The sequence below is a fragment of the Takifugu flavidus genome, chromosome 16 (assembly GCF_003711565.1).
Source record: "Takifugu flavidus isolate HTHZ2018 chromosome 16, ASM371156v2, whole genome shotgun sequence".
NCBI lineage: Eukaryota > Metazoa > Chordata > Actinopteri > Tetraodontiformes > Tetraodontidae > Takifugu > Takifugu flavidus.
In genome coordinates this window covers 9,877,081-9,903,028 of record NC_079535.1, presented here as the reverse complement: position 1 = coordinate 9,903,028, position 25,948 = coordinate 9,877,081, and the positions used below count along the sequence as shown (strand labels likewise).

The following is a 25,948-nucleotide window of genomic DNA, read 5'->3' as shown; positions in this document are numbered from 1 at the left end:
AATTATGAGCCATGACTACAACCATGTCTAACGTCATCCAGGCTGTAAAAAGGTAGGTATGCATTCCATGTCCTGTTGTTATGACTCTAGCTTGCTTCTCTTTTTCATAGATCAAAATCATGTTTGATCAAGATCAAACACATTTCATTTGCATTCGCAAATTTAAGCAAAGGTGTGTCCCACAGAAGAATTACAGGTTTTCCTCCCACTTTTAAGATTCAAAACTGACACAATTGTAATGCTATAATACTATATCCACCATAAATGTAAATAAAATTAGCAGTCCGTTGTGCACATTTAACACAATAATTACTACTGAATCCACATTTTCCTCCCCTGGCTATAGATGCACTGTTGCATTTTACCACCAGAGGGCGGCCGTGGTACTTAAATGGTTCACACTTATTGCGTGGCTAAATGTGAATACGCGTTACCTAGTTACTATCCCGATTTTGCATTTCTTCGTGTTCACAGTGAATTAAAGGTTAAGTTATCGGCCTACAGAAAACTTGGAGCCGCACTTTCGTATTCTCAGCATGCAGGATGCCTTTTCTTCCAGTCAAGTCGTGGCATATTGTTTTCTCCGCAGCCCGTGTGGTGAGAAGGCAGAGAAGGGGGTTGTGTGAAGCGCCCCTCTCTATTTAATCAGCCAGACATAAATTAGCGCTCACCCAATTGATTCTGAAGCCATCCTTTGTGAGTCCAGGGCTCTACTGACCTGACAGTCATAAATGTAATTGACAGGCTCACAATTTACGATTTTCTTTCACAAGCCCGCATGAACATACACACCACGAGTGGTAGTGAAAATACTTAGATAAAGAAAACAGAATTATTGTGTCCCCCTGTAGATTACTGCAAACTGTTAGAACACGATTCAGCCGACGCCAGATGTTGAAACTTCGGTGACACCAAACAGACTCCGCTGTCAAAAACAGACCGTTTGTGTTGCGTTCAAAAGACATAGTAATTTAAACCACCTAGAATTGTTTGGCTCAGAATATAGTCTTTTCAGCAACAAATAAAGTTACGTTGAGGATATATAAATATTGTGTTTGTAAATACGCAATACTGATGATTATTTGCGAGTAAAAATGATTCCACTAAGTTTGACTTACAAGTCGCTTGAGGGCGCTAACAATCGACGGTTACATCTCCGATAGTAGTGAACGCGGCGCGGGCACTTCACGGCCCCTCGCCGCCCGGGCAGTGTGTGTTCGGCCGGAGGACGCGGCGAGAGCCGATGACCTGCGCTGGGATTTGCGTGTGTCAGTGCGTGTGTGTGTTCGCGTCCGAGTGGCTTTTACCATGTGAAAAGTTATCCAAGTAACGTACTGAGGTTTTCCACCAAGGAACCCGAGGCGAGTTTTCAGGATTTGGGGGATCGTAGACGGAAAGAAGTTGGCGAATTCGGTAGGTGTGCAGCTTTTTGACAACTTTACCAAATCTTAGCTTAAGCGCCGCCTGCTACCAGTCGAGCTAACCTAGTTGCGAGGGATAACATCTTCTGTGGTTCTTTCGTAAACAATGACCATTTGTAATGTGTTAATATTGTCATTAAGAGCCACGTTTCTGAGCTGACCAGCGAAAGGTTGCACAGTCTCTGCAGGAATACACGAAGAACAATAAGAAACTCAGCAAATGCATCATTTAAATATATGCATTCCTCTAGATTACACCACATTCCTGTGTTCTTCTTCCTCGACGTTATCTATAGATAATACCCACATATTTTAGATCATGACTTTGTCTCTTTCTCAAATTTCACCACCTCAGAATTACAAGATCTGGGCTGTGCAGGAGTTTCAGTCAGATAAGAAATGTTTGTCTATGAGGCAAAACACTCTCAGCTGAAGGTGAACTTTGATCAGTTGCTGTATTTTTAGGAGATGAGAATTCCCCGACTTTAACATTGCTGTCATTCCTTCCCTGTAAGGCAACCTAAACTTCATGCTGCTTTTGAATCATTTGCCATTTCCTCTTTCCTTGCATCCATTCCCATCCCCTGTGGTGCCATGTTGGCCTAATAGCTTTTTTTCTCTAATCAGCACCCTGGTGAGACACAGCCAGTCTTTAAATGCGGGCTCTTCATATGTCAATGACTTTCCTCCCCAGCCGTTGGAAAAAGAATGGGACAAAATCAATCAGTTACCAGTGAAAAGTTCCATTTTCTACTCATCTGACCTCACTTGACCTTCCCCACAATAAGATTTAGACTTAATTTCAGACAAATGTTGCTTGTCTAAAAAAAACCAACCCACTTCCTTTCTAGGTGGTCCAGATAAGAAACTGCCCAAGTTCCTCTTATACCTCAGAATTTGGCAATTAAAGTATATATTAATATAGTTTCTAAACTAAGAGAGCTGCAGAAGGCACGTGTGTTAACCATCAGCATTGGCTTTACTAGGCTAGGTGCCTTACAACTTTTAGCATTTACAAGTTACAGTTTGGATTACACCGTGAAAGTTAAAGGTCAAGCTTAAACGAGAGCTGACAGCTTGGTGTCTGCGAGTGTGAATAGCCTGCCTGTTCAAACATTACACCAGAGGTCATGCCCTCCTCACATTGCCGGTAAGATGCTCAAAAGCTGCATCGGCGACGTGTCTAAAGATGCAATGCACCTTTAAATGGGCACAGGCCAACTCTATTTGAAGGGCTCCCATCTAATTTTACCCAGCAGCCTTCAGCCTCTCTCTTCCAAACACTGCCGCACATTTTGTTGGATCATTTAGCTAACTGCATGCCACTGGTGTATAGCATGGAGAGTGTTTAAAGGGGCACTCTACACTTATTAATTGCCCATTAAAATAGCGTTCCCAAAGTTCATCTGCCAGGTATGCATCCTGTAATTAAATGCCAATGATGGGATAGGTGAAAATTGCTCCGTCCCGTTTTTGTCACCACAGCAGGGAATGATTATTTTCCCATTAGAGGCTATTTTGGCGCTGGCCTACAGGCACCGCATGGGCAGAACTTCCCACAGTGCCCTATGGGTGTGCAAAGGGATAGATCCCCACATCAAGGTTTCGTCTTCCTAAAATGAGCTAAAACAAGAATTTCGTGTGTTTTGGCTGTGCGGCACTTTTCCGAGGAAGCTGCGGATTTAATTGAGACGCCGCAAGGAGCGGTAAGGGTTCATTGTTTTCCTCAGTGAATGAAAAGCTGTTAGTCTCTTCAGGTCTGTTTGTCAGGGGACACTCTGCAGGAGTGATGTGGGAAAAAGGGCATTCAGAGAAAAGGCTGTTTGTCAGGGGATATTTTCTACCACCATAGACAAGGTTAGAGGTGAGAGAGGGGTCTCCCAAGGCAAACACAACAGCGATGCCGAAATAATAAAGCCCCTCTCTGTGTTACCTTGCAGGACTTTGGACCTCTGCCTTCCATCTCATGTTTGAGTTTTATTTATTCTTAGTGTAAACATCCATCCTGACTGATGGTCTTGCATAGAAGACCTGCACCGCCATGTCTGGCTCGATACCTCCCACGGGGCTCGTGTCATAAATTGAGATTACCGCGGGCCTTTTGAGGCAAACAATGCAGAACGATGCCGCGCGGTCCCCAACTGTCGGAGGAGTACGGCTTGAATTCCGTAAGCTATTTTTAGCTTCTCTTCCCCTTTGGCTTGTCTTTCAGGAGGATAAGAACAATTTAAGATGCTAATCTGTTCACAAAAGTTCTTTTTGTGCGCGCAAATGCTCAATCTACTCCGCGTAATGAGCTGTGAGCAAAGATGGAGTGATTTCACCCTGCAGGAATGATAAACTCTCAGTTATTGTTCTTTTTTCCCCCCACTGATCTGAAGATACTACACTATTTGCTATGATTTAATACTGTATGATCAGTATTTATGCTTAAACAAAGGCCTTAAGCTCCAACCATCTTGGTATTTGGTAAATATTTGAGCTACTTTCACATGTCTGTGCCCCCAGTAGCCTGTCCTGTTGAGACAGTGAAAGTTTTTTTTGCTTTCCTCTGCAGACACATTGAGTGGTTTCACTTCTCTCATAACTGCGACAGGCTGTCGGTGGTAAAATACATGTGTCTGATGGCTATCAGCCCCCAAGGACACTTTTTTCCCCTTTTAATATGTTGGGGTTGAGGTCTTGTTTCATGGGGTGTATTTGTGTTTTTGCTCAAGTCAGCCTTTTTTAATACTTACATACCTACATATATGGTGTTTTTGATCAGATTTCTCCCTTTTCAGGACTGTATACTCTTCCAATCTGTCCCCTTAAATCATGTTTGTTGGTTTTTAGACAGTGTAAAGGCCAGTGATTAGAGGAACGGTGAAGTTTATCAGTCTTGCCGAAGAAGCAAACTTTGCTTTAAATAGCCATCCGATTAGCTCTCTCTGCATCTGTCTTCGATTATGGGCAAGTTGCAGTTTCCCTGGAGGGAGGTTCATACTGTGGGTAACTCAGTCATCAGCTGTGGGAACCAGATGGTCTCCATTTGAGCAAAACTGTGACTAGTTGCACACACAACAGCACAGGTGGTCAGTTAGCTTGGCAGGAATGCTGGGTTGCATCCACTGTTTATTGGTGCCCCCATCCTTAGCAAAACACGTTACACCACATTCCTGTGTCCTGCTGCCTTGACGTTATCTACAGATAATACGCACAAATGTTGAGGGACAGAGTACCTTGGTTCCAGTTGTTACTTTCTGACCAGATGTGCTGGGATGCTGCAGCTATCACATTTTAAACCCTTACGAGCATTGATGAGATTTTTTTTTGTCTACAATGAATGTTATGGCTCTATTGTTCTTTTCAGCCTCTATGCAACCAAAGATGGAGAAATAGTCGTAACTTAGGCCTGGTCGTTAGGGGTTAGTTCAGGGGTCACAGTAGCTTGGTTTACCAGAGGGTTCTTTTTTTATTAGGGTGCTTTTCACCAGGACAAGTTCAAAGCCCGTCTTTCAACGCAAATCCAGTTTTCACAAACTTACCTGCCACTTGAAAAAGAATTGACCGAGCTGGCTGAAGGGCCGTTTGAGGAGGATTTATCCTTTTAAGAATGTCTTTGTAACAGTTGTCCTCTGCCTGAGCACAGGGCTGCTCGTCTCGCTTCAATAATTCGAATCTTTGCTTTCAAATATGCAGTAATATTATCGTAGCTGGGTCTGTCTGTTTGAAGACCATAGTAAAAGATGAGGCTGCTGACCCCATTGTTCCCTGAATAAGCTACCATGTAGGCTGTGGCTGTATAAACCCCACGATGGGGCAGTGGTCTTAATGTGTGGATCCAGCTTCCTGAAGTCTTCCCCCTCTCTGCATTCCTGCACATCTTAATTGGCGAACTTCCTGGCAGCGGTTTAACCCAGGTTGGCGTGGCTGTCAGGTCGGTACAGTAGCCAGAAAATGCACTAGGAACAATGCCCATCCTAATCCCTGAAGAATTCCCGCTCCTCTGATCTAGCTGGCCCAAGAATGCGATGTTAAAAAGGCCCGAGGCTCACCAAGAATCACAGAGGAGCCGGTTCTCATGCACGACGCTCATCGTTAATGTGCCGTTAGAAGCCAGAGAGGCAACCACGTGAGAAGCTGTTGGCGTATGCCTCAAAAGTACCACCGCAACACAAGTGTTACGAAAAACACATCCTGCAAGAGGCAGACCTGTAATCTAGCTTCACTAATGACACAATCTGTTTTTGTTTCACCGTTTCAGCCAACTATTGGTTCTGTTCCAGCACTCGCGGAGTAAATTGAGCATGCCCCTCCTGCCCTTTTCTACTGACCGCTTTCCTCTGCTGTGCATACCACAGCCCTGACTTTGCTATATGTTAGCAAGTGTAAATTCAGAGCGGGGAGGAGGGGAATGGGAAGAATTTCCTTTTTATTAGGCGAGGCCTTGATTCACTGAAGCAGCTTTCTGAGCTGAAAGATGGTACATGTTTTAGGAAAAGAGTGAAAAATTCTTAATAAGGGTGATATAAAATGCCGAATCGCCTCCAATTCCCCTCATTGACTTGGTTATGTGCTCCACCTTTTGTTCTGTCAGGTCCTGAGGCCTGAGTGCCATGCCAGAGGAGTCCCATTCTGCTCTCCACCAGGGCCCGATGGGGGAAGGTAAAGACCTGTGCAATTACATTTATTATGCCCCAGTAATTGCTGTTTCTAGACTCGTCATATAACATGGCTTTCCAATAAATGATTCTCAGCGGTGCATCTGGTTCTCCGGGACAGAACAGAGAAGTGCTGCAGAGTTGAATGGAAAAATACTCGAAATGGACAAACGGGGGAAATCAAGCGCTTGTGAGTGGCAGAGCAGAGAGCGCAGCGAATGTCCCTCCTACAGTCAGAACCGGCAGAGAAGCTCTTTGTGTGGCTGTGGAGCTCAGCCAAACCCTTTCACACGGCCGAAACCCCTAAACACACGCACGTCCACCAGAACGTGTCAGAATCACAGTCAGCCAAGACTGTGCAGCCAGCGGTGCTGACCTTGTACAGTGGAAGGGGAGGGGGGGGCACTCAAATTACATATTATTTTAGTGTTCATTATCTTTGCAGAGCTAAAGCGTGGACACTGGGCCTCTTTGTATCTGTTTGTCTACGCTATCCTCCAACCCGCTCGCCGCCCCCACGCCGCCTGTCTCTGCTGAGCACATTTGGCTCTCATCTTCCGCTTTTGATGAAGAATACCTCTTCGTCTGTACTTCTCTTTTTATTCTGTGCCCGTCCCTTTGCTTCTGCTTTTGCTAGAAGGAGGGCGTCTGCCTGGAAGGACGTGTGCCACCCTCGTGAAAATGCGTCCCTCTTCCTCCCTCACGGCTCATTTTGCAGCTCAGATGTCCAGGGTGAAATCAGCCTGGCATGTCGGAACACCCAGTTTCAGCCGAGACGTTTTCACTGACCCTCTATGCCAGCTGGAGTTAAAGCATGACTGCTCCAGCTCCCCATTGTGGATGGATGGCTGGTAATTAATGGGTAGGGATGCCGGTAATGATGGCGATGATTGGATGTGGTTAACAGACGGGAGGAATGCACGGGGTGAAAGGAAGCCTCCTTTTCTGCTCAGGAAGTGTTACAGAGGTTTCTGTGACCGTCCCGCTTCGGCTCTTTTAGTTTTGCACTAAGAAATCTGTCTCGATCACATCGTTATTGGGGACATCGTTCACTCACTTCACATGTTTTTAAGAGAGAAGCCACACAAATGTTTAACCACTCATTGTGAGTAACAAATGTGGATCCCTTATTGTTCCTGGATAGTTTTCAGCTGTAAATAACCTTTTTGGCAGTTCTAATATGGCATGATCCAGTGGGATCACCATCCCCGCCACATGTAATGCATCACATTATGCACATCGGGCTAATGCCCAGCTAGCCTGTCGGTCCAGGGACAGCAGCTCCGCCAAGCTTAGTGGTATAAATCATCTTTTTTTTTGGTTCCAAGATAAGTGTTCCCTCTGACCCACTTAACCCCAGCTGGAATGTAGCTGTGTGTTCAGAAGGTAAGGCTTTAAAGGGGGTTTAGGTGGGCATGTGGATCATCTCCATTGAGAACAGCTTTTCCAGATCAGTGGACATAGACATGTGGAGCAGGCTCGTGGACCAAACCTCCTTTCCTTAGTGGTCTATATCACCGCCAGCTTCAGGTAGTCTTTCCCCTGTCTGTCTCTGACTCCTGTTGTGCCTGTAAAAGAATTTATTTCAATGCAAATGACTTTACAGCCTCCTGAACTGACATTCCTCCTGTGCAGTCCTTCCGCTGAATTAACCCCTTAGTTAGGCTCTTTGTTTTGGGTGTTTCTGTTGGATCTTCAGTTACCCCAGATAAATCAGGGAACCCCTGAATCAAGGGAACCCCTTCATCATTCACCAACATGGCACTTAATCCAGGCACACATCAGCACATGTTATACATATATGTCTGTAAGAACAAGGACACTTTTAATAGGCGTAAAGCATTCTAAATGAGACTAACCTGTCAGTAGTGAGGCATCATTAAGGCCTAAAAGGGAACCATCATAGAAGCATAACATCCTTTCTAATGCTCCACATGAATAAAAGTTTAATGCGAAGTAAATGGAGTGTGTCCTCCTGTGCAGCCCACTTCACACAGCCATCCCAACATCGGCCTGGACTCCGCACAGAGGTGCTAACAGCCTAGCACTGACGCTGCAGACTACACAGTGAACTCACACCCCGGGGCCAGCTGTGGGCTGTGATTTCCAGAGGAAATGCAGCCTTTGAATTGGTCTTGCTGAAGGCTGTTAAATGGAGAGTTTGGGGGGGGGGGGCTTGTTAAATGAAGGATCCTCCTAAGAGGATCATGCCTGTGCAGTGAGGTTAGCTGTCACAGCTGGATCGTTCACGGTCCAGCTTTGAGCACAAAGGGAAGTATACAGGATTAATGTTGTCCTTTTGATTGTTTCAAGTTGTTTCCATAGGGCTCGATTCTCATACGTATTCTCACAGTTTAGGCCTGAGCCCTGGGGGAGGGGCACAACATTGGGTGCAATGGCTAAGATGCTCTCACAGTTGCAGTTTTTATGACATTTTTGGTAGAAACTTAGTGTAAGAGCAGCACAGGCTGAGGTGGGCTATTTTGTAAACAGTATTACTTGCCCAGCAATGGAAAAACAGACCTATCCAGAATTCCTCTGGCAGATTCACAGGACATCCCTCCTTACCCACTTCATCCACCTTTTGGTCAGTTTCTACATTGCTAGTTGTATTAACAACTTGTAAATACAAATATTAGGGTCTCACGGTGCAGAAAGCCTGAAAGATGCCGGGTTTCACTGAAAACCTACACAATATCTCTGCCCTTGACCGTTGTAATGGAATGTATTTACTGACCTTCAGGCTAATAATTAACGTAACATTTGAAAGCTTCTTTTACACTAAAAAACACACACAAGTTAAACAGGACCTATAAACCTGGAAACAGCTGTAGTGACCTAATTTCTTTGCTCGATCAACGAATAAGAAATCAGTCCAGTCCGTCAAATCCTGTTTAGCCGCAGGTCTTATGTCTCATGCTGTTTGATAATGGAGGACATGACAGGCTAATCCTCAGAGGTACCTCCTGTGTTCCTGAGGCAGCCATTGTCAAGTGGGGAGGAGGTTTTCCCAAGGGGATCAGATCAGGGGATCAGGACAATTTCCCCGTCTTCAAACAGCCTCCGGGCAGAGGTCGTGAAGGGGTGTTGAAGGTGGAAATTTAGACGGGCTCTTGAGGCGAGGAAGGGTTTTATTACGATGTAAGACGCAGGGTCATGCCCTCTGTATTAGCAGATTAGCTGTTGAATATTGCCTAGAAAATAACATTAAAAACTGTTTCCACCATTTTCAATGTTTTTAATGTGGAAAATTCTCTTACTTGAGCTTACACGTGCTAGTGAAGTAAAAAAAAAAAAAAAAGGACGTGCTTTGAACTCCCTCTGTGAAGGTATGTCGTAATAAATGTTGCAAATGTTAACAAGGCGTCTTTTGGCCCCGGAGGGATAGAAGTTAAATATGAAGTGCCAGGTCTCCAGTGAACTATCGCTGCTCAGCCTCTCCTCCCAGATTACCCAATGTGATAAAATGAACAGTGAAATTGCGAAGATTTTAGTTGTAATGCGTTATGCAAGCAGCAACTCCTGATGCTGAGATATGATTCATCTGCTGGATCCTACTCATCCCATCGGATCCATGAGTCAGGGTGAGTCTCCTGGGAGCAGCTGCGCATTACTAACAGAGCAGGCACGGGCTTGTTGCTTAGGTGGGATGTTCAGTCCTTATTGTTGTCACGTTGTTTATTGTGTAAGGAAAAATGCTCTCCATGGGGCGTTCATGAGCTTTAAAGAGGCCGAGCTGCCTCGCTGTAGCTGACCGAAGCTGAAGTTAGAAGACTGCGTCACTGCTGTGTTAACCTTGAAGATCAACATTTGCATCCAGAACGCTGATCTCCATCTTTGTGTCTCTGCCTCTGATTTGCTTAGAAAATCTCCAGGAACGTGTCGGACAGACGAGCACGGGGGCAGCCTCGCCGAGAACAGCGCCGGTTGTTTTAAAATGCGGTTTCAAATTTAAAACTTGAACATTTTGACCTTGGCTTCAGGTAGAGCCGCCTGAACCGTGTCATCATAAAGGTGTGTCTTCTTCAGACGCTCTTCATAAATCATGTGTTGCACACTCGGGGCTCATCATAATAAAAAGTCCCAGGCTTATAGACGCCATCCTTTCACGCTCTCTTGATGCTGGCATTGGTGGATACATCTCATTGTCTTTCAGGTAATGTGAGGACCTGTATTTTTACCAGAATCATCAGCATTATTACACATGTCAGTGTTGAACCTTGTGACAATTTTCCAGACTGTAATTTTTCTCCGCCGATGCGTAATCATCCGCCTGGCTTTATTCTTCTACGGGACATGATGTCACGCAATAGATCTTTTACCCTCCTCCTGATGGTAAACAGTCATTGGAAATAGCAGATATGCGGTTTGGGCACCTTTATTGGCGAGACACAACAATGGAAGGGCCTGTGTGGAATTTGCATGGAGGCTGGTTTGCATGACTTCCATGGCGTGTGCATGTGTCGACGGTGTTAATGTTTACCTACAGTACAAAGCGTGCCAAAGTCAGGATATTCCTTATAAAAGAATGTCCTCCGTGTGAAATAACAAAAGAAACACCAATGCTGGGCATGCGCAGGTGTGTCGGGTGCCGGTAATAGCCAGGTGTTCGGGTGTTTCAGCGTTTCTTCTGACCTGCTGCACCATCTCAGACGCCTGATGTCACAGACAGGCCGGTTTATAAACTGTCTGCATTGTTAACTAAATGGAGTCGCTCGATGTTTCGCGGTGAGTTGCAGGCTGTTTAGTCATCAAGCCCCACGTGTGAGTGACTGTCTGTCTACTGAGGCACGTTCCCTAAACCACCTGTCTTATCCCGGACAACAGTTCCTTTATTCCTTCATTCCAATCCACTTTCACCAGTTTCACGTTAGCATATAGCAGGACTGCATTAAAGTCAACAGGGGCTTTGGATTCATGGGCAACAAAAGGGGAAGGGGAGGTCACGTCTGTAACATCAGCACACCTTTGTCTGTCAGTGTGAACCCCAGCTTAACGGCCAGGAGCTGGAATTTAAAGAATTGTAATGAGGGTCTGGGGTGCTTTTCTTTTTTTTAAGCTGAAATTCCAACCAGTTTGTCTTCTGACATTAAGTCACTTCACACATAATTAGATCATGTCAAAGAATTACTTTACTTATTTGATGTGGACCTTCAGAAAGACTTTGTACAAACTTCTACAAACATCGTCCGATCAGCCTTGACTTGGTTAATGGTTGTCTGTGAGCTAACAATTGTATAGTTTAACTGGAACAAAGGAGGCCTTTGTTGGAATGTTTGTGTTTTTGAAATTTGAAATATGGTGCGTTCTAAACCGTGTACTTTTTCGAACCATTTCCAGTATTTATGAACTAACGAAACAATTGTGTGTGCTCTTATTTTGGCGGACAACTGTTTTTTTGGTTTTTTTTTAAATCAACCCACACATGCTTGTTATTGTTGAATGTTGTACATCGGCATGAGCATTTATTTTAAGTGATTTTGTTGTGGCAGTAATGATCATTGTTTGAAGACCTTCCACCTCTAAGAACAGTAATCTCACCCTGACAGCTAAATTGTTTATGGTCCAGTTCAGACGTTATATGCGTGTTTCTGTAAAACAAAATAGATGGTTTGAACTTGCACGTCCTGCTCCCCATGCCTGTTATGGTGGTTTCTTTTTATAGAGCTCACTCTGCTGCCATTGGCAAAACAAGTGGTATCTGGGCTTCAAAGGCAGAATTCCAAGAATAATCTTCCTTCCAATAAAGTTATTGCAAAACAATTTGGTCTTAAAGTGGACAGAACCCTTTTTTCTTATCTGGCTCAGTTGTTAAATTGCCTGATCCCGATAAGATATTATGTGTCGTATTTCCACACAGGCCTTTGTTTGTGCCGTTGGCTCCTTCATCTCAACAATTTTCAAAGCAGAAGCTATCCACATATGTGTTTATTGCATCAGGAACGATAAGATCATTGATTCCTAAAACCCAATTTGATTATCGCCACAAATAGAATTCAGTAGTTTCACGATAGCAAGAATAGGGGCCGAGTTTTACTGCCAGACACTTTCAGATCCTTACTGCCAGACACTTTCAGGTCCTTAACAACAGGGCGGCATGGCCGCCGCTGCCACCGTGGCCACACATCCCTCACACGCAAGTTAAAAATGTTAGCAGACGGTCAGAGGACGGCGTGGAAATAGAACGTCTGCTCTCCCTCGGTCCCGTCGCCCAGCCGACCGAACGACTGCGTCGCGTTCAGCGTTTAGGGGCATCGGAGCTCGGGCAGTCGTCATCGGCGACGCACACTTGACGATGTGGAGTTATCAAGAGTCCACTGTGTCCCGTGTGATAGAACTCCCTTTGGGCTGGACTCTTATCTTTGGCCTGCTTGTTGAGCACATCATTCACATCCTGCTTGCAAGCTCTGTTTTCAACACAGACGTTTGCCCAGCGTCGTTTCCTCTGTCACAGTTAATGGCCGTGTGCAGATTGGGCCTCTGAAGTGTCTGATCAAACGTGGCAGAAGACGGTGATGGACTCCAGTCTGGAGGTAACTGCGGGTTTCTAATGGAGTAGGCACATTTGGGGTATCCTTGAGGAGATGTAGAATAAAAGGCCCTGCTGATTCCTGCTCTTTTTTTTGCTTTCCCTTTAACTCGAAATTGGCTGCAGACTTTGGCAGACGATGAGCCCAAGCCGCTTTAGCATAGAGGGATATTGTGTGTGTGTGGAAGAAAAGTAAGGCGGAAAAGAATTCCACATGCCAGACACGCCAAATATCAAAACCGAGAGAGCGGAGCGGTGTAGGAAGCAGATGCCTTGTTCCGATTCAGTGCGCTAACACTCCTGTTACCCCGTATTCCCTGTGTTTTGAATTTTTTTTATTCCTTGGTGGTCAGGTCCTTCCTGGTTTAGCATGGTGGTAGCTGAGCTGTTGGTGTGGACCAGTGAGCAAGTGCTGCAGCACTGCTGACTAATGGAAACTTTAAAACAAGGAAATGTGTGTGCTTTTAACACACTTTGATTAATGTTTAGGCCGCTATCCAGCTGCACGTCGTCATTTTCAGTACTCATAAATCACTAATTCTGGGCACTTCCCAAGCTCTCATATGAAGGGCACGGTTTGTTTTATTGAAAGTCACAAGTATAATGTTCTTACAGATGTGTAGGACCGATAAGTCAAAAGATAATTCCCTGTTTTTTAGAGAACATTTTGGGTTTTGGATTTGACCCTGTTGAACATTAGCAAAGTACCTTGATGTGTTTATTGTATCTTCATCAGCTGAGCTGCGCACCAACTGGTGACCATATTTAGTTCTAAAGCTCGGCCGTATTGGACAAAAAAAGCCTCATAACCGAATCTACATCTGTTGGCTATCCACAGCTAATTATCCTCCCCATTTCCACTTGGCAATATCAGTTAGCCGAGACGTTTCATTTAATATTTCTCTTAATGCTGCTTTGTTTCTGGTAGAGTTCCAGCTACGGGTCTGGGATCGCGTTGCACGACAGACCCATATTTCTTCAGTCGGACCGCTCCGCTTTGACCCTAATGTGAATATTTAAGGACATAGAGAAAAGCACTGGAGCTCTGTGCACAGTGGCTGCTCTATTCTCACACCAGCATGACTTCATCTGTTTAGGAAACATTTGTAAGGAAAGTTCCCCACATGCCCGAGAAGGATGTGAAATTGAATACGCTCTCGCTTTTTCTTTTAAAATTGAACATAGAGCAGTAAAGACATATAAACAATGTTCCTGGTGCACTTCCCTGTTTTTTTTCCCATTAGTTCCCCTCCCACCCTTCTGTTTTCCCAAGCTTCACCCTTCAATAGCCAGCAGAAATAGGAAATGTCTGAACTTTCCACAGAATTTGCACCATTTTAATTGAGGCCATGTCAGTAATTAGTCAAACAGGGCTTTACTTTGTAAACCTCTACTTTGTGCCCCATCTGGCTCGAGAAAAGGTTGCTTCAAAAGCTGTAAAGATAATAATCCCTGGAGAGAAGTGCATGCTGTTGTTAAAGCACGAGGTGTGAAGTGTCTGTTTATCCATGTTAAATATTCTGTGATTCCTGACATCCACCTTCTGTCTTTGCTCCTTCCATGTCTCACAGAATCTCCTCAGTTGTCTCCGTCCCTCCCCACCAGCGAACATGAGCAGGCCAACGTCGATTTGGGCGCAGACTGCTGCGGCCATCTGTGCGTGGAGCTGCCGGACAAGGAGGGCGAGCGTCCAGTGAGTCTGGTGTCCACCCTGTCCTCGGATTCATCCCGTGATGGTCGCAGCCTTTTCGGGAGCACTGCTACGCTTCCTTCCTCCACCACCCCGCCCGCACAAAGCGAGGAGGATATCGACCTGGAGCTGAGTCCACCCGAAGGCACCAGCAGCCAGACTGGGGACCAGAGTCCCGCGTTAACAGGGTCCAGGGGCCGCTGGCACGAGCAGCTGGCATCAAACGGAATGAGAAACCAGTGGAACGGCAACACCGGCTGCTCCAACAGGAAAGCCAGCGGGGAGACTCCGTACATCAAAGACTCTCCCGTCATTACGGACGCCATGGCGCCCAACCCAAAGCTGACCTACGTGGACCGCGTAGTGATGGAGATCATTGAAACGGAACGCATGTATGTGAAGGACCTGCGCAGCATCGTGGAGGTGAGTCCATGCTGAGCTCAGCTGCTACTGAGTCTAGAAACGCCACATTTGATTTGGATTAATACGCAGCCATTTTGTCTGCAGCACATTTGGGATGTGATTAATAGAAGTGAACCAGCCAGGATTCCAGACACATGCAGTAGAGACTATTATGTATTTACTGTGTTCCAAACCTCAGATGAGGCGGGAATATTCTGTGGATGTTTCAGTTTGTTCTCATTATTTGGCTCCTTTTTGGATTTTCTGCTCCTCAGTTGATGCAAAAGTGCACGCTCGGCGTCCGCCGACTACGCGCTTGCAGATCGCTGTTCCACAGAAGTGAAACCGGCGGAGCAGTCTGTGATCCAAACACCCAATGAAGTTGTATATAAAGCAATCGGTGTATTTACAGTGCAGTGAAAGTTTCCCGCCGAGGATTATGAACTTCAAACAGTCCAAACTCAAACACAAGCAGGGTTCCTCGTGCCAGAAAAGAGTTTTATGATTTCTGTTGCTGCACTTCACGGACCTGAAGCATAAACAGATGAGCCGGTCCGCCGGCCGCTTCCATCTTATCGCATCCTTTTCCTTTTTGTAATCTGAAAACGGCCTCGGACAAAGAAGCCTTTTGCGGCCTCTGGGTCTTTCATGACTCCTCCATTGAAGGCAGGAAGAATCCCAGCTGCACTGCCGGTAATGTCTTTAACATGTGAGGCATTTTGGAGAGCCACCGACGGAGCAGCGGAGCAGCCAGCGCCTCCCCTCACCTTGGGTCTTGATTGTGCTGGCGTCTGGCGTCTGCGAGCGCTCCCCTCCTCGTCGCTGCTTGAATGATGACCCGCTCCTCCTGACGGAGGCCTCTGGGGCCCGGCCCGGTCGCACAGCTCCAGTCAACTTCCTGGTCGTGCGGGCCAAAACAAACACCCCTCATCTTCACCGTACCACAAAATAAAGGCGATGAATTAGTTTTCCGCTCGGCCTCGTGTGGGAACGCAGCGTTCCACCTACGTCCGCTGTTTTTTTTTTTCCCCCCTTCCCGCCCAATATCGATCCCGCGCAGCTCAGTTCAAATCTACGCAAATGCTTGAGTCAGACAGATGGGCGCGTTTCACCGAACTCCCAAGCAGCTGGTGAGATTTTGTTCTCTCCGCCTTAGTGTTTTGTCTCGTTCGCTCTCAGATCTCCCATCTGTCCGTGGAGCGGACATCTGGGGACCCGCTGGGCTATCTGAGAACGTCCTTAACGCCTGGCCTGAACACGCACGCAACACTCCATCACAGCACCGTTTAACCTCCAATGAAGCACGCCGTAAAATCTAACACTACCTAAATGAGGCGAAGGTCGTGGCTGGCGCAGATCAAAGTTGTGTGTGTGTGTGTGTGTGTGTGTGTGTGCGTGCGTGCGTGCGCGTGTGTGTGTGTGTGTGTTTTCACTGCACCAGCCATCACCAATGTGCCGCGTTTCTGTGAGTTTTTGCACCACATTGTCCGTGAGTATGGGCGTGTTTGCACGTTTGTTTGTTCGTGCGCTCTTTCTACACTCGCTAAGTGCGTCTGTCTGTCTGTCTGTCTCTCGACAGCTTACTCTTTTTGTCAGCAGTTGTTTGTTTGCCGCAGGACTGTGTAATTAGCCATAACCGGAGGGTGATCATCCAGATGCTTGCATATGCGGTCAGTGTGTTATTAGATATTTTTATCCACTCCTGAGGTTCGGAGACGTGCCTCTAAATATAGAGCAGAGCAGACTGGTTTTCTATAGTTCAGGTTAAACACAGTTCAGGGAATCACACATCCAACCACTCAGGAGAATAAAGCTGCCAAAACGGTCATTTGTCCCGCGTTAATGTGAATTCATGTGGTATATGAAAATCAAATGTTTTTTTCCGTTTATGCGCCACCTGCTGGTAAGAGCTCGAATGTGCTTTTATGATCTAATACTTGTAAATAAAAACTGACCTTTTTAACTCACGTTTTTTTTGCTGTTTTCCAGGACTACTTGGCTCACATTATTGATATGAGCAATCTCCCCATTCGACCAGAGCAAGTGTGTGCCCTGTTTGGAAACATAGAGGACATCTATGAGTTCAACAGGTACTAATCATAAATACTTATCATAAATATATATAATGAATAAAGTACATTTTGAATAAAAGTAGTCAAAGCAGTCTGAAAACTCCCAGTAAAATGATTAATGTATCAGTTTGTGATGGGATGGATGAAAATACATTTTAAAAGGATAGCATTCAAAATAAGGGCCAGTTTTTACTGTTGACTGTTGTCATGGAAATGGCCGTGCGGCTTGCTTTACATTTATCTCATGCTAACCGGGGCTGGTTGCTGACCATACGACATGCCAAAACACACATTAACATTCCTGTCTCCCCTCACTGCGAGGAGCCTCCCTGCTAACGTCAGGGCTATTGTATAACTCTGAGCTACAAATGGGGGTGGTTGTGATTTACAGTTTTTGCCATATGAAGTAATTATTCTAACACACGTGGAAAATTCTGACATTTTTGGACCCACTGCCAAGTATCCTTGTGAAGGGTAACATACCGCCCTGGAGCAGCAGATCACGATTTAAATTCACACAAGTTTAACACTGTCTTGCTGTTTGGTTCCTTTTATAAATTCAAGCACAAATTTCCAAGTCTGTGTACGTGCGTGCGTGATTCATTGCACGAGATTACAATGTTTGCTGCCCTCTAGTGGCGACAATACCTAACGCGTCTCAGGGCTTTTTATTCAATACATGCTCAACTTTTTATTTATTTGTTTCAGTGAACTGCTGCAGTCCTTAGACATGTGTGACAATGACCCCGTGGCCATCGCTCAGTGTTTTGTGGATAAGGTGAGAGGAAAAATGTAGTGCTGACATATAATATCATGTTATATCAACAAAATAAAGCCCCATTTTTCTGTTTTTCAGAGTGAATACTTTGAAATATACACTCAGTATTGCACCAACTATCCCAAGTAGGTTCTTTGACTCCTACAGATTTATTTTATTTTATTTTATTGATTTTTTTAAAGTAACTGATCACATTTATTTGCGGTCCTCCAGCTCTGTGGCAGCCCTGACGGACTGTATGAGGAATAAAACTCTGGCCAAGTTTTTCAGGGATCGTCAGGCCAGTCTGAAGCGCTCCCTCCCGTTGGGTTCTTATCTACTGAAGCCGGTCCAGCGCATCCTAAAATACCACCTGCTTCTCCAGGTAGTGAAGGACATCAATCAGACATTATTCACTGTGTTTGTTTGTTTGTGTTGGTCTGTGTTTAGTATGCATGCACATTTTCTGTGAATCGTCAGTCAATAAGTAATTTGATCTGAGCTGGGCTCCCTTACAGGAAATTGCCAAGCACTTCGATCCACACGAGGAGGGCTATGAGGTCATTCAAGAGGCCATCAAAACCATGACTGGAGTGGCCTGGTACATCAATGATATGAAGAGGAAACACGAACACGCTGTCAGAGTTCAGGTGAGACCTCATGGCACCAAAGCAAAGCAGCATTTTATTCTATGTTTATCGCGATGCTGAATGCAGCCAGCTGTTTCTCTGTTTACTTTGTTCTTCAGGCCCTTTTTAATTTTCCTATTGTCCTTCTTATGTCCTGTCTAACTCGGCTTAGCCACATTTGCCATGTTCTAATAAAATCTTCCTCCACAAAAATAAATCTTGTGAAACTTCTGAACCTTTAGAACGCGACACAAACCTGTGTCAAAGCAGGTTCCGTGTGAAAGGCCACAGCTTTTAATGATTTCCTTTTTGAGTGTTTTTCAGCGTATTATGATAAATGGAAATGTTTCCATGTACCATGTGTCTCTGCAGGAGATCCAGTCTCTTTTGATCAACTGGAAGGGTCCAGACCTGACCACCTATGGAGAGCTTGCCCTGGAGGGAACCTTTCATGTTCTGCGGGCGAAGAACACTCGCACCCTCTTCCTTTTCGACAGGATGCTCCTTATTACCAAGAAAAGGGGCGAACACTATGTCTACAAGACCCACATCTCGGTATGGGCCCTTTTTTCCCTACTGCAACACAAAAACAGCAAATAAACGCAATAAAGGAGCGTCAGTGGGAGGTCGATGACCTCTCAAGCGTCAGCTGGATGAGTGTGTTAATTGTGTGTGCAGTGCTCCACCCTCATGCTGCTGGATAGCGCCAAAGATCCTCTCCTCTTCAGCGTCATCCATTTCAAACACCCCAAGCAGCCCCATACAGTCCAGGTAAATGACGACTCGGGTGGTTCTCTGAAGGCGTAATGTCGGGTTTCAACCACTCGTGAATGTTCCATTTCTGGACTAATGTGACTGTTTACACCAGCATTTACTGTATCGGTCTGAACATAATATATCCTCACAACGGATGTTCGTTCAGGCTAAGTCTGTGGAAGAGAAGCGCTTGTGGGCGCAGCATATCAAGAGGCTCATTCTGGAGAACCACAACGCTATTGTTCCACAAAAGGTGAACAGCTTCAGTGCTCCAAATATTCCTCCTGCTCTGAGCGAGCGCCTATAAATCTGCGGTGTTTTTATCTTTGAAGGCAAGAGAAGGCACCTCGGACATTTCAGACAGTAAGTGTTACAAATTGACAATAATTTGCTTTGGTGGGACCGCTTGAGCTGTTTCCATAGCAACCGGAGATGCTGCTCAGAAAAGAGAAAGGCTTTTTCTCTCTCTTGGAACGAGGGGATGCTGTCATCCATAGCCTGTGGAGGGGTTTGGTTAGTGTGTGTTTTAGTCAACTCTAACGAGATCCTTTCACTGCTCAGGTCCAGGAAAGTACCACTATAGTCCAGAGAGGCTGAAAAAGACGGAGAGCTGCCACAGGGATGAGTTCCATCTTGGTAGACGAAACGGGAGGAGGAGTTCAGGTTAAAGCCTTTTACTTCATTTCTCACTTCATGGACCTGTAACGTTGGAGTTCTGCAGAAATCAGTTAAACTCCTATATGAATAACACCCAAACTGGCATCACAGGGTTACTGTCCAGTAACTTACCCACTATACATCACAATACATTATCACCTCTTTCTATGGCACAGAAAATCAGATAATATTCAGGGGTCAGCGTCTAGCTGGAAGCCCCGTTCGCAGGAGAAACTCAGCCGCAGTGCTGACTTCAGGGTTCACACACCTGCCTGTGTAATCAGGAGCATAGCTCGGCTGTCAATCATCATCTTCTGCTCCATTTTTCATGGAATCAGGGGGGAAAAAACCCAGCTCATCTCGACTAAACACAACGGACACCGTATTTGCAAAATCCAGGTCTTTGATTTCAGGATTGATTGGCATCCCTCGCCGCCCGCTGTGGAGCCAAGAAAAACACTCATTGAAATGTCAATTAAAGAATTTCTTTACTTACAAATGACAGTGACGCATGTTTTTTATTTATGGATTTTTTTTGTCTTTTCAGAGCCTGCAAAACAACTCATTAAGAATGCAAAAGGTTGGTACTTTTAGCTGTATTTGTGAGCTTTATGTGGTCTACATTATCTGCACCAGAGCAGCAAGTGAACAGCCAGCAGCGAATGTCTGTCATCCACCTCTCAATGTGCTGCGTTACCCTTTGGTGACACCTGGATGACAGATCAAAAGACATAATGAAGTTAATTATATTCCACACGGGTCAGAGGCTTTGTCACACACACACGAGCTCTTCTTCATAGTGAAATGCAGCCTCTCCATCAGGTCTCTCCGCTCTCATCTTTTCTAATTGCTCATTACAAATGGGGAAACCTGGAGCTGTCCTCGTCCCCAGATCTCCTCCGCCAGATCAGTTTTTCAAAACCAATGTAATGAAGGAGCAATTTTCGTGTCATCCACGCCATCTTGGTGAGGGAGTAGTCCATCACATGCTGGCTAATTGTATCATGTCCAGTTTGAGCCTCTGAGAGGAAGACATTCCTAATTGATATTTATCTAATAACAAGGCCTCCTTTAAGTACGGAGCAGCCTAACTATCGCCTCAATTAACATTTGCCGGTGCAGATTGTGTCCTGACCATAATTGTACACTCTGCGCGTAAGGTCTGACCCTTTTCAGCCTTGTTGATGTTCTACTGTGTTTCTGTCTTTATCTCAGTTTTCCATGCAGCTGTTTTGAAGGTAAGCGCCTCCAGTCCAAACGTTCCCTTTTATTAAGTCTTAATGTGCTCTTTCTGTTCTGCTATCAGAGCAGGTTTGTGAGGTGAAGGTGCGGTGGTGAGATATGATTTTTTTCCTCCAGAAGAACATGAGAACAAATCTCGACCTTGAAAGTCTCTGGCTGGAAAAAAAATCCCATCTCACCAGCAGCGGCTTTACAATCACTTTGTCACATTTACAGTCTCGCGGTCACTTCATGGCTCTTGCACTGGCCTCGCAATAACAGTCCACCTTTTCTGTGACTTCACGCTACAGCATGCAGACAGTGAGGGCGCGCTGCTCGGGGAGAGGCGCCGCCTCCAGACAGCCTCTAGTGTCAGTACACTGGCCTTGGGTCTAGATGAGCCCCAGGCCGTCAACCAATGTGTGAAGGACCTTAGTCCCAGAAGGAGCTCTCAGGAGCAGCTTAGTCTTGCTGACAGTGACACCAAAGTGAGCTCTTCACCCAGTGAAGGGAGGCTGGAGCTGGAGGAGGCAAAAGAGGAGAAGGTGCAGGAGGAGGAGGAAGAAGGGGACAGTTACAAGGAAGATGTACTGTTTGGAGAAGACCAGGTAGCCGACTTTGCCAGCTCAGTGCTGGCAGCCATCTCCTGCTGGCAGTATAAAGCCAGGGCTTTGCTTTCTACTCACATCACAACGGTGAGGGTTTCTCACTTCCTGCTCCATTCCACCGCCTTACCCAGTCTTCCGCCGCTCTCTTTCTCCCTCGGGGATCTGATCATTTCACACACAAACAGAACCTTTTAACACCACTTTTCACTCTACTCGCTGGATGTGTCGGGTTGAATGAATTCTGTTGGAAGTGCACAATCTGATGTTCAAACCTCCGCATGTGTCGCCGCAAACGTGTCCACCTCTGATGCTTCTCCTCTCATCAAAGCCTTCCGTCTACCTTTTGTAGTAGTAATATTGATGCTTCCCTTGTTCAAATCATGAAATTAGCATGTCTAGCAAATGGTTATGATAATGGCGAAGCTCCCCTCTTTCGTAATTGTGTTTATCTTATTCTCTTTTAGTTGAATTCTTTGAAAGTTAATGGCTTTGCCAGTAATACGGCGTGATATTCCTTTGTTCTGGTTTATGGATTGGCCTGTTGGCCGACAAAGGATTTTCGGCCTGTCGCTGCGCCGCAGTGGGAGCTAGAGCAGCATTTATGATAAACTCGGTCCTTTCAGGACGATCCGAGCGGTGATCTGGCTGAACAGAAAGCGGACAAAAGCGAGGAGGTAACGCCTCCCAGACCTGAGGATAAGGAAGAGGAGATGGCTGTGGAAGAATCCCCGACTGCACAGGTATCAACTGAAGCCCTGAATCCATCTGTGGCTGCTGACGGACGGTTCTTTTCTCATGCTTTATTATCACTTATTCAGTTGAAGTCACCGCACTGTGCAGCACTATGAATTTGCTAGAAAGTGCTCTCTGTGTAGAACATGGTACGCTGATTAACTATTACTCTAGACTGTTAAGTGAGGTTCCTCTTTGATCGGAGCCAGGGGATTCTCCGGGGCTAAACTGAATAACGCCTGGAGCTAAAATAATATCCATAAATTAAATCCCCCAAATCCTGACATGGTCCAACAGAGAAGCATCGCGGTCTACGTCCCCAGGTACCCGCTGACACCGGTCCGTCCGCCTTTCCCCGATGTTGCAAACCGAATGCTTGAACTTTAGCGTCTAGCCTCAAATGGCCAACAGATTCAGATTCCTTTATTTGTCCCACACGGGGAAATTTACACTACAACAGTGCGTAGTGATGACTCGGCAGCATCCGCTCACCTTTAGATCCTCACATTATTGGATGTAAAACACACACCCCAGCAGATGTATTTACTTGTTTTGCGATAAGTACTCCAGACGAGAGGAGCGGCGCGTATTTCACAGCTGTGCCCGGCTGATTCTCACTGTAACTTTCCAGGCCGGTTCCTGTGAGAGTGTAGCTTATTATTTTTGCTCGGCCTTATCTCCACGCACAGCTGCAAGCTGCTCTTTTTTTTTCACTTTCCTGCTGCTGCAGGCAGCCCGGTGGAGGGGGCCCCACCTGGAAACTGACTCAGATTAATGGCTAAGTCAGAGGACATCAGCACGGGGAACACTGTTAAAGTCAAAGACATGGACGTGCCAACCGTTTAACTTATAAAGGCTGCACAGAGCAGTTGGCGAATCTCAAGACTCACCACATGATCCAAGACTTTTTCCCCCCATAAAAATGTCAGTTAAATAAATATTGTAAAGCTAAAAGCTTTAAACGGCAGATGCTTCAGATTTCCTTACATAGTTGACCCCTGTCACATTTGACTCCAGGACTGATTACGTAATCTTTGTGCCTTAGACCACGGTGGCAGACTTGGGCCCTGTAGACTCTGAAGAACAGAAGCTGGACCATCAGGTGACAGAACGTTGCTCTCAGAGTCCCTTGTCTCCCTCCTCTCCGGTACCACAAAACTTCAAGGCATCAGAGTCTCAGGACAGCTCCAGAGAAACTGGAGAGGATGGAGATGTTGAAAGCGATTCCTCTGGTCTTCCAGCTGAGGACACAAGCATGCTGAGCAATGGGGGGCTCTCAGAGGAAGAAGAGATGGTACTTTCAGGCAATAAAGGTATCCTGCCTGTATCTGTGTTGGACCAGGCAGGCATCATAGCGGAGGGTTTCATGAGCAGTCTGTCCAGGCGTAGCAGCCTGGTGTCAGAGGAACTGGCCTTTTCCTCACCATTTGTGCACAGTCCCTCAGCCTTGGAGGTAGAGACCGAAGTGGTGGCTAACTTTACCCCAGAGCCACAGGAGACCCCATTACAGCCTGAGGAGAGGACTCTCTCTGAAGGGGAACGCAGGTCTACCCTCTCTAAACAAGACCGCCTCCTCATTCACAAGATCAGAAGATACTACGAACACGCCGAGCACCAGGACGCTAACTTCAGCATCAAACGCAGGGAAAGTCTCTCATACATCCCAGCCGGACTAGTGCGCAACCTGAGCCAACAACTCAATGTCGGGCCTCGGGACCAGGCAGCCCTAGCATACAGGAAGGGCCAGTCTCGTAACCGCCCCACGTCATGGGCTGTGTTTGACCTACCTGGACTAGGAAAGAGTAAAAACATTCAGCATCATAAGGTCCCAGAACTCAAGATCAGCCCAGTGGAAGCCAAGACATGGTCACAGAGTGGCGCAGATCCCAGAGAGGAAGCATTCAGACCCTCGGCCGATATGCTTAGGGTGTGGGATGATATGGAAATGGCCCAGAAAGGGCAGCAGATTCCTGAGGAGGCCTGTGATGATTCAAGGACATTACTGGATACTGAGTCAGACATTTTGGAAATTTGCATGAATGAAGAGCCTCCTCAGGGTCCAATAGAGTCTGAAAACTGCCCTCCCCCAAAAGAATCCCCCACTTCCTCTCTGAGGACATCATTCCCAGCAGTGCAGGAGGAACCTCCTCAAGAATCTACGACGCAAGAGAAGAACCATTTCGGTCCGGCCCACCTACCCAAGATCGTCACCTTCCAGAAATGTGCAGAGGAGGACCAGATCCTCGAAGATATGGGAAGGATGAAAAACAAAGTGTTCCAGTTGGCGCGTCAGTACAGCCAGCGCATCAAAAATAACAGACCATTAGTTTGGCAGAGGAACCGAGGGACAAACCAACAAGGTTTCAAGAATGTGCCCTCTGCCCAGGAGAAGTCAGGTAAAGAGCGTTCAAGTGAAACAAGAAGCCTGTTTTTGTTTCTCGAATTCGTGTAGGCCGAAGGGAAAGGGCTGTTTAATCGCTGTGGCTTTCTCTTTTCTGTTTGTCTCTACAGGTAAACCCAACCTGAGACTGTCCATCAGTCCTTCCGATCAACCGCTCATCCACGATGAAAGTTCTCTAAGCCCGGTCCAGTCCCCAAGATCTGCCTCCAGCCCTGAGCAGACGCTTTCTCCTTCGCACAGCATGCAGTCAGACCGCTTCCTCTGGCCCGACGTTCAGGAGCTGCGCACCAAATACACCTCCCAGTCCTCGAAGCTGAACTGCACGGCCCCAAATGGGATGGTGAAGTGCAGCACCAGCGGATGTCAGGGCTGCCCGAGCCACTACAACAGTTTATTTGACCTTCGCAGAGCTGCAGCAGACTGTCACAGGACAGAAGCGCTCCCAAAACGGAGTCGTGGCGAGGAGGATCCGGCACAGCACACCCTTCATCCTCCTCTCTGCAGGTGGAGCTCTTTGGACCACGTGCTGGGGTCTCTGCCTCTCCACGAGGTGCAGAACCTCCAGGACGCGGCGAGTCCTGGCTGCACAGGCGGTCAGGTGCGTCTGGCAGCCAGAGAGAATGGAACCACGCACGCTGAAGTGGAAGCTCTTCAGGAGGGCTCGGACTGCTCCACAAAGTCAAAGTTAGCCGAAAGTCATCTGGTAAAAAGCTTACGGGAGAAGTTCCAGAGCCTGAGTGCAACTTCATGAATTATGTACAGCTTCTTTTTTTTTATCATCCCATGGAGATGTTATCTGTTGGTCCCCTCAGAAGAAAACATCTTGTACACCCATTGTTGTCAACACAGGAGACGTGTAGATATGAAAATATTATTGGCTCTTACTCGCCTTTTAAAAATGTATATTGTAATATTTGTACATTTGGTTTTTGTCTGTAAATTAATACATGTTAATTTAAAACCATGCTTACGTCTTCAAGTATCAGTTTTATGCAGATTGGGTTCAGCTGAGGATTCTTGTTATGATTACTGTATTTTACACTGTGTCAAAGGGAAAAATGAGGCTAAGGAGAATTCTGCGCACCACCAAAGACGGTTTCCTTGTCAGGCCCATAGCAACGGCTGTAATTAACCCCCATATCTACTGTAACAGCTTCTGAAACCGCTCTCGCCTACTTTACTACTGGAGCTTTATGGTTTCCTCAATTATACGTATAATGGCTGGTTAATATTGTTGAAGAAAACCTGTACAATTGAGAGATCTTCAGCCACGTGTACACACTGACGCTTAGCGCCCTTTTAAACTTTGCTTTCCGAGAAGATTATATTTTCTTTCACACTTGAAGTTCAGCCTATTTTCAATAAAAAGAGAAAGGTGTCTGCCGTTGTTCTCGTCTTTACCCGAGAGGCGTGTAACTCACATCAGGCAA

At 46.1% G+C, this 25,948-nt stretch overlaps 1 protein-coding gene across 6 annotated transcripts; it reads left to right on the top strand.

Moving 5' to 3' along the window:
- Nucleotides 1-1,186: 1,186 nt before the first annotated feature.
- Nucleotides 1,187-25,896, top strand: LOC130513159 (pleckstrin homology domain-containing family G member 3). Of its 6 annotated transcripts, none has more exons than XM_057011798.1 (19): nt 1,187-1,413; nt 6,001-6,068; nt 14,165-14,706; nt 16,675-16,775; nt 17,466-17,535; nt 17,614-17,660; nt 17,749-17,899; nt 18,033-18,164; nt 18,516-18,698; nt 18,822-18,914; nt 19,066-19,152; nt 19,232-19,262; nt 19,461-19,562; nt 20,104-20,136; nt 20,772-20,794; nt 21,089-21,385; nt 22,009-22,125; nt 23,163-24,513; nt 24,629-25,896. In XM_057011798.1, the coding sequence occupies exons 2-19, from the start codon at nt 6,020-6,022 to the stop codon at nt 25,267-25,269; spliced, it is 4,050 nt and encodes a 1,349-aa protein (XP_056867778.1). In that variant the 5' UTR covers nt 1,187-1,413; nt 6,001-6,019; the 3' UTR covers nt 25,270-25,896. The 6 variants fall into 6 exon arrangements, with proteins under 6 accessions (XP_056867778.1, XP_056867775.1, XP_056867780.1 ...); XM_057011795.1 differs by having other exon boundaries at nt 21,089-21,472; XM_057011800.1 differs by lacking the exon at nt 6,001-6,068 and having other exon boundaries at nt 21,089-21,472.
- Nucleotides 25,897-25,948: the final 52 nt, after the last annotated feature.

Bases quoted from the DNA above. Each gene is read 5' to 3' on its own strand.
- LOC130513159 (XM_057011795.1), top strand. From the start codon at position 6,020: ATGCCAGAGGAGTCCCATTCTGCTCTCCACCAGGGCCCGATGGGGGAA. The intron at 16,776-17,465 runs GTACTAATCATA...TATTTGTTTCAG, and splicing joins GACATCTATGAGTTCAACAG to TGAACTGCTGCAGTCCTTAG. The intron at 17,536-17,613 runs GTGAGAGGAAAA...TCTGTTTTTCAG, and splicing joins CTCAGTGTTTTGTGGATAAG to AGTGAATACTTTGAAATATA.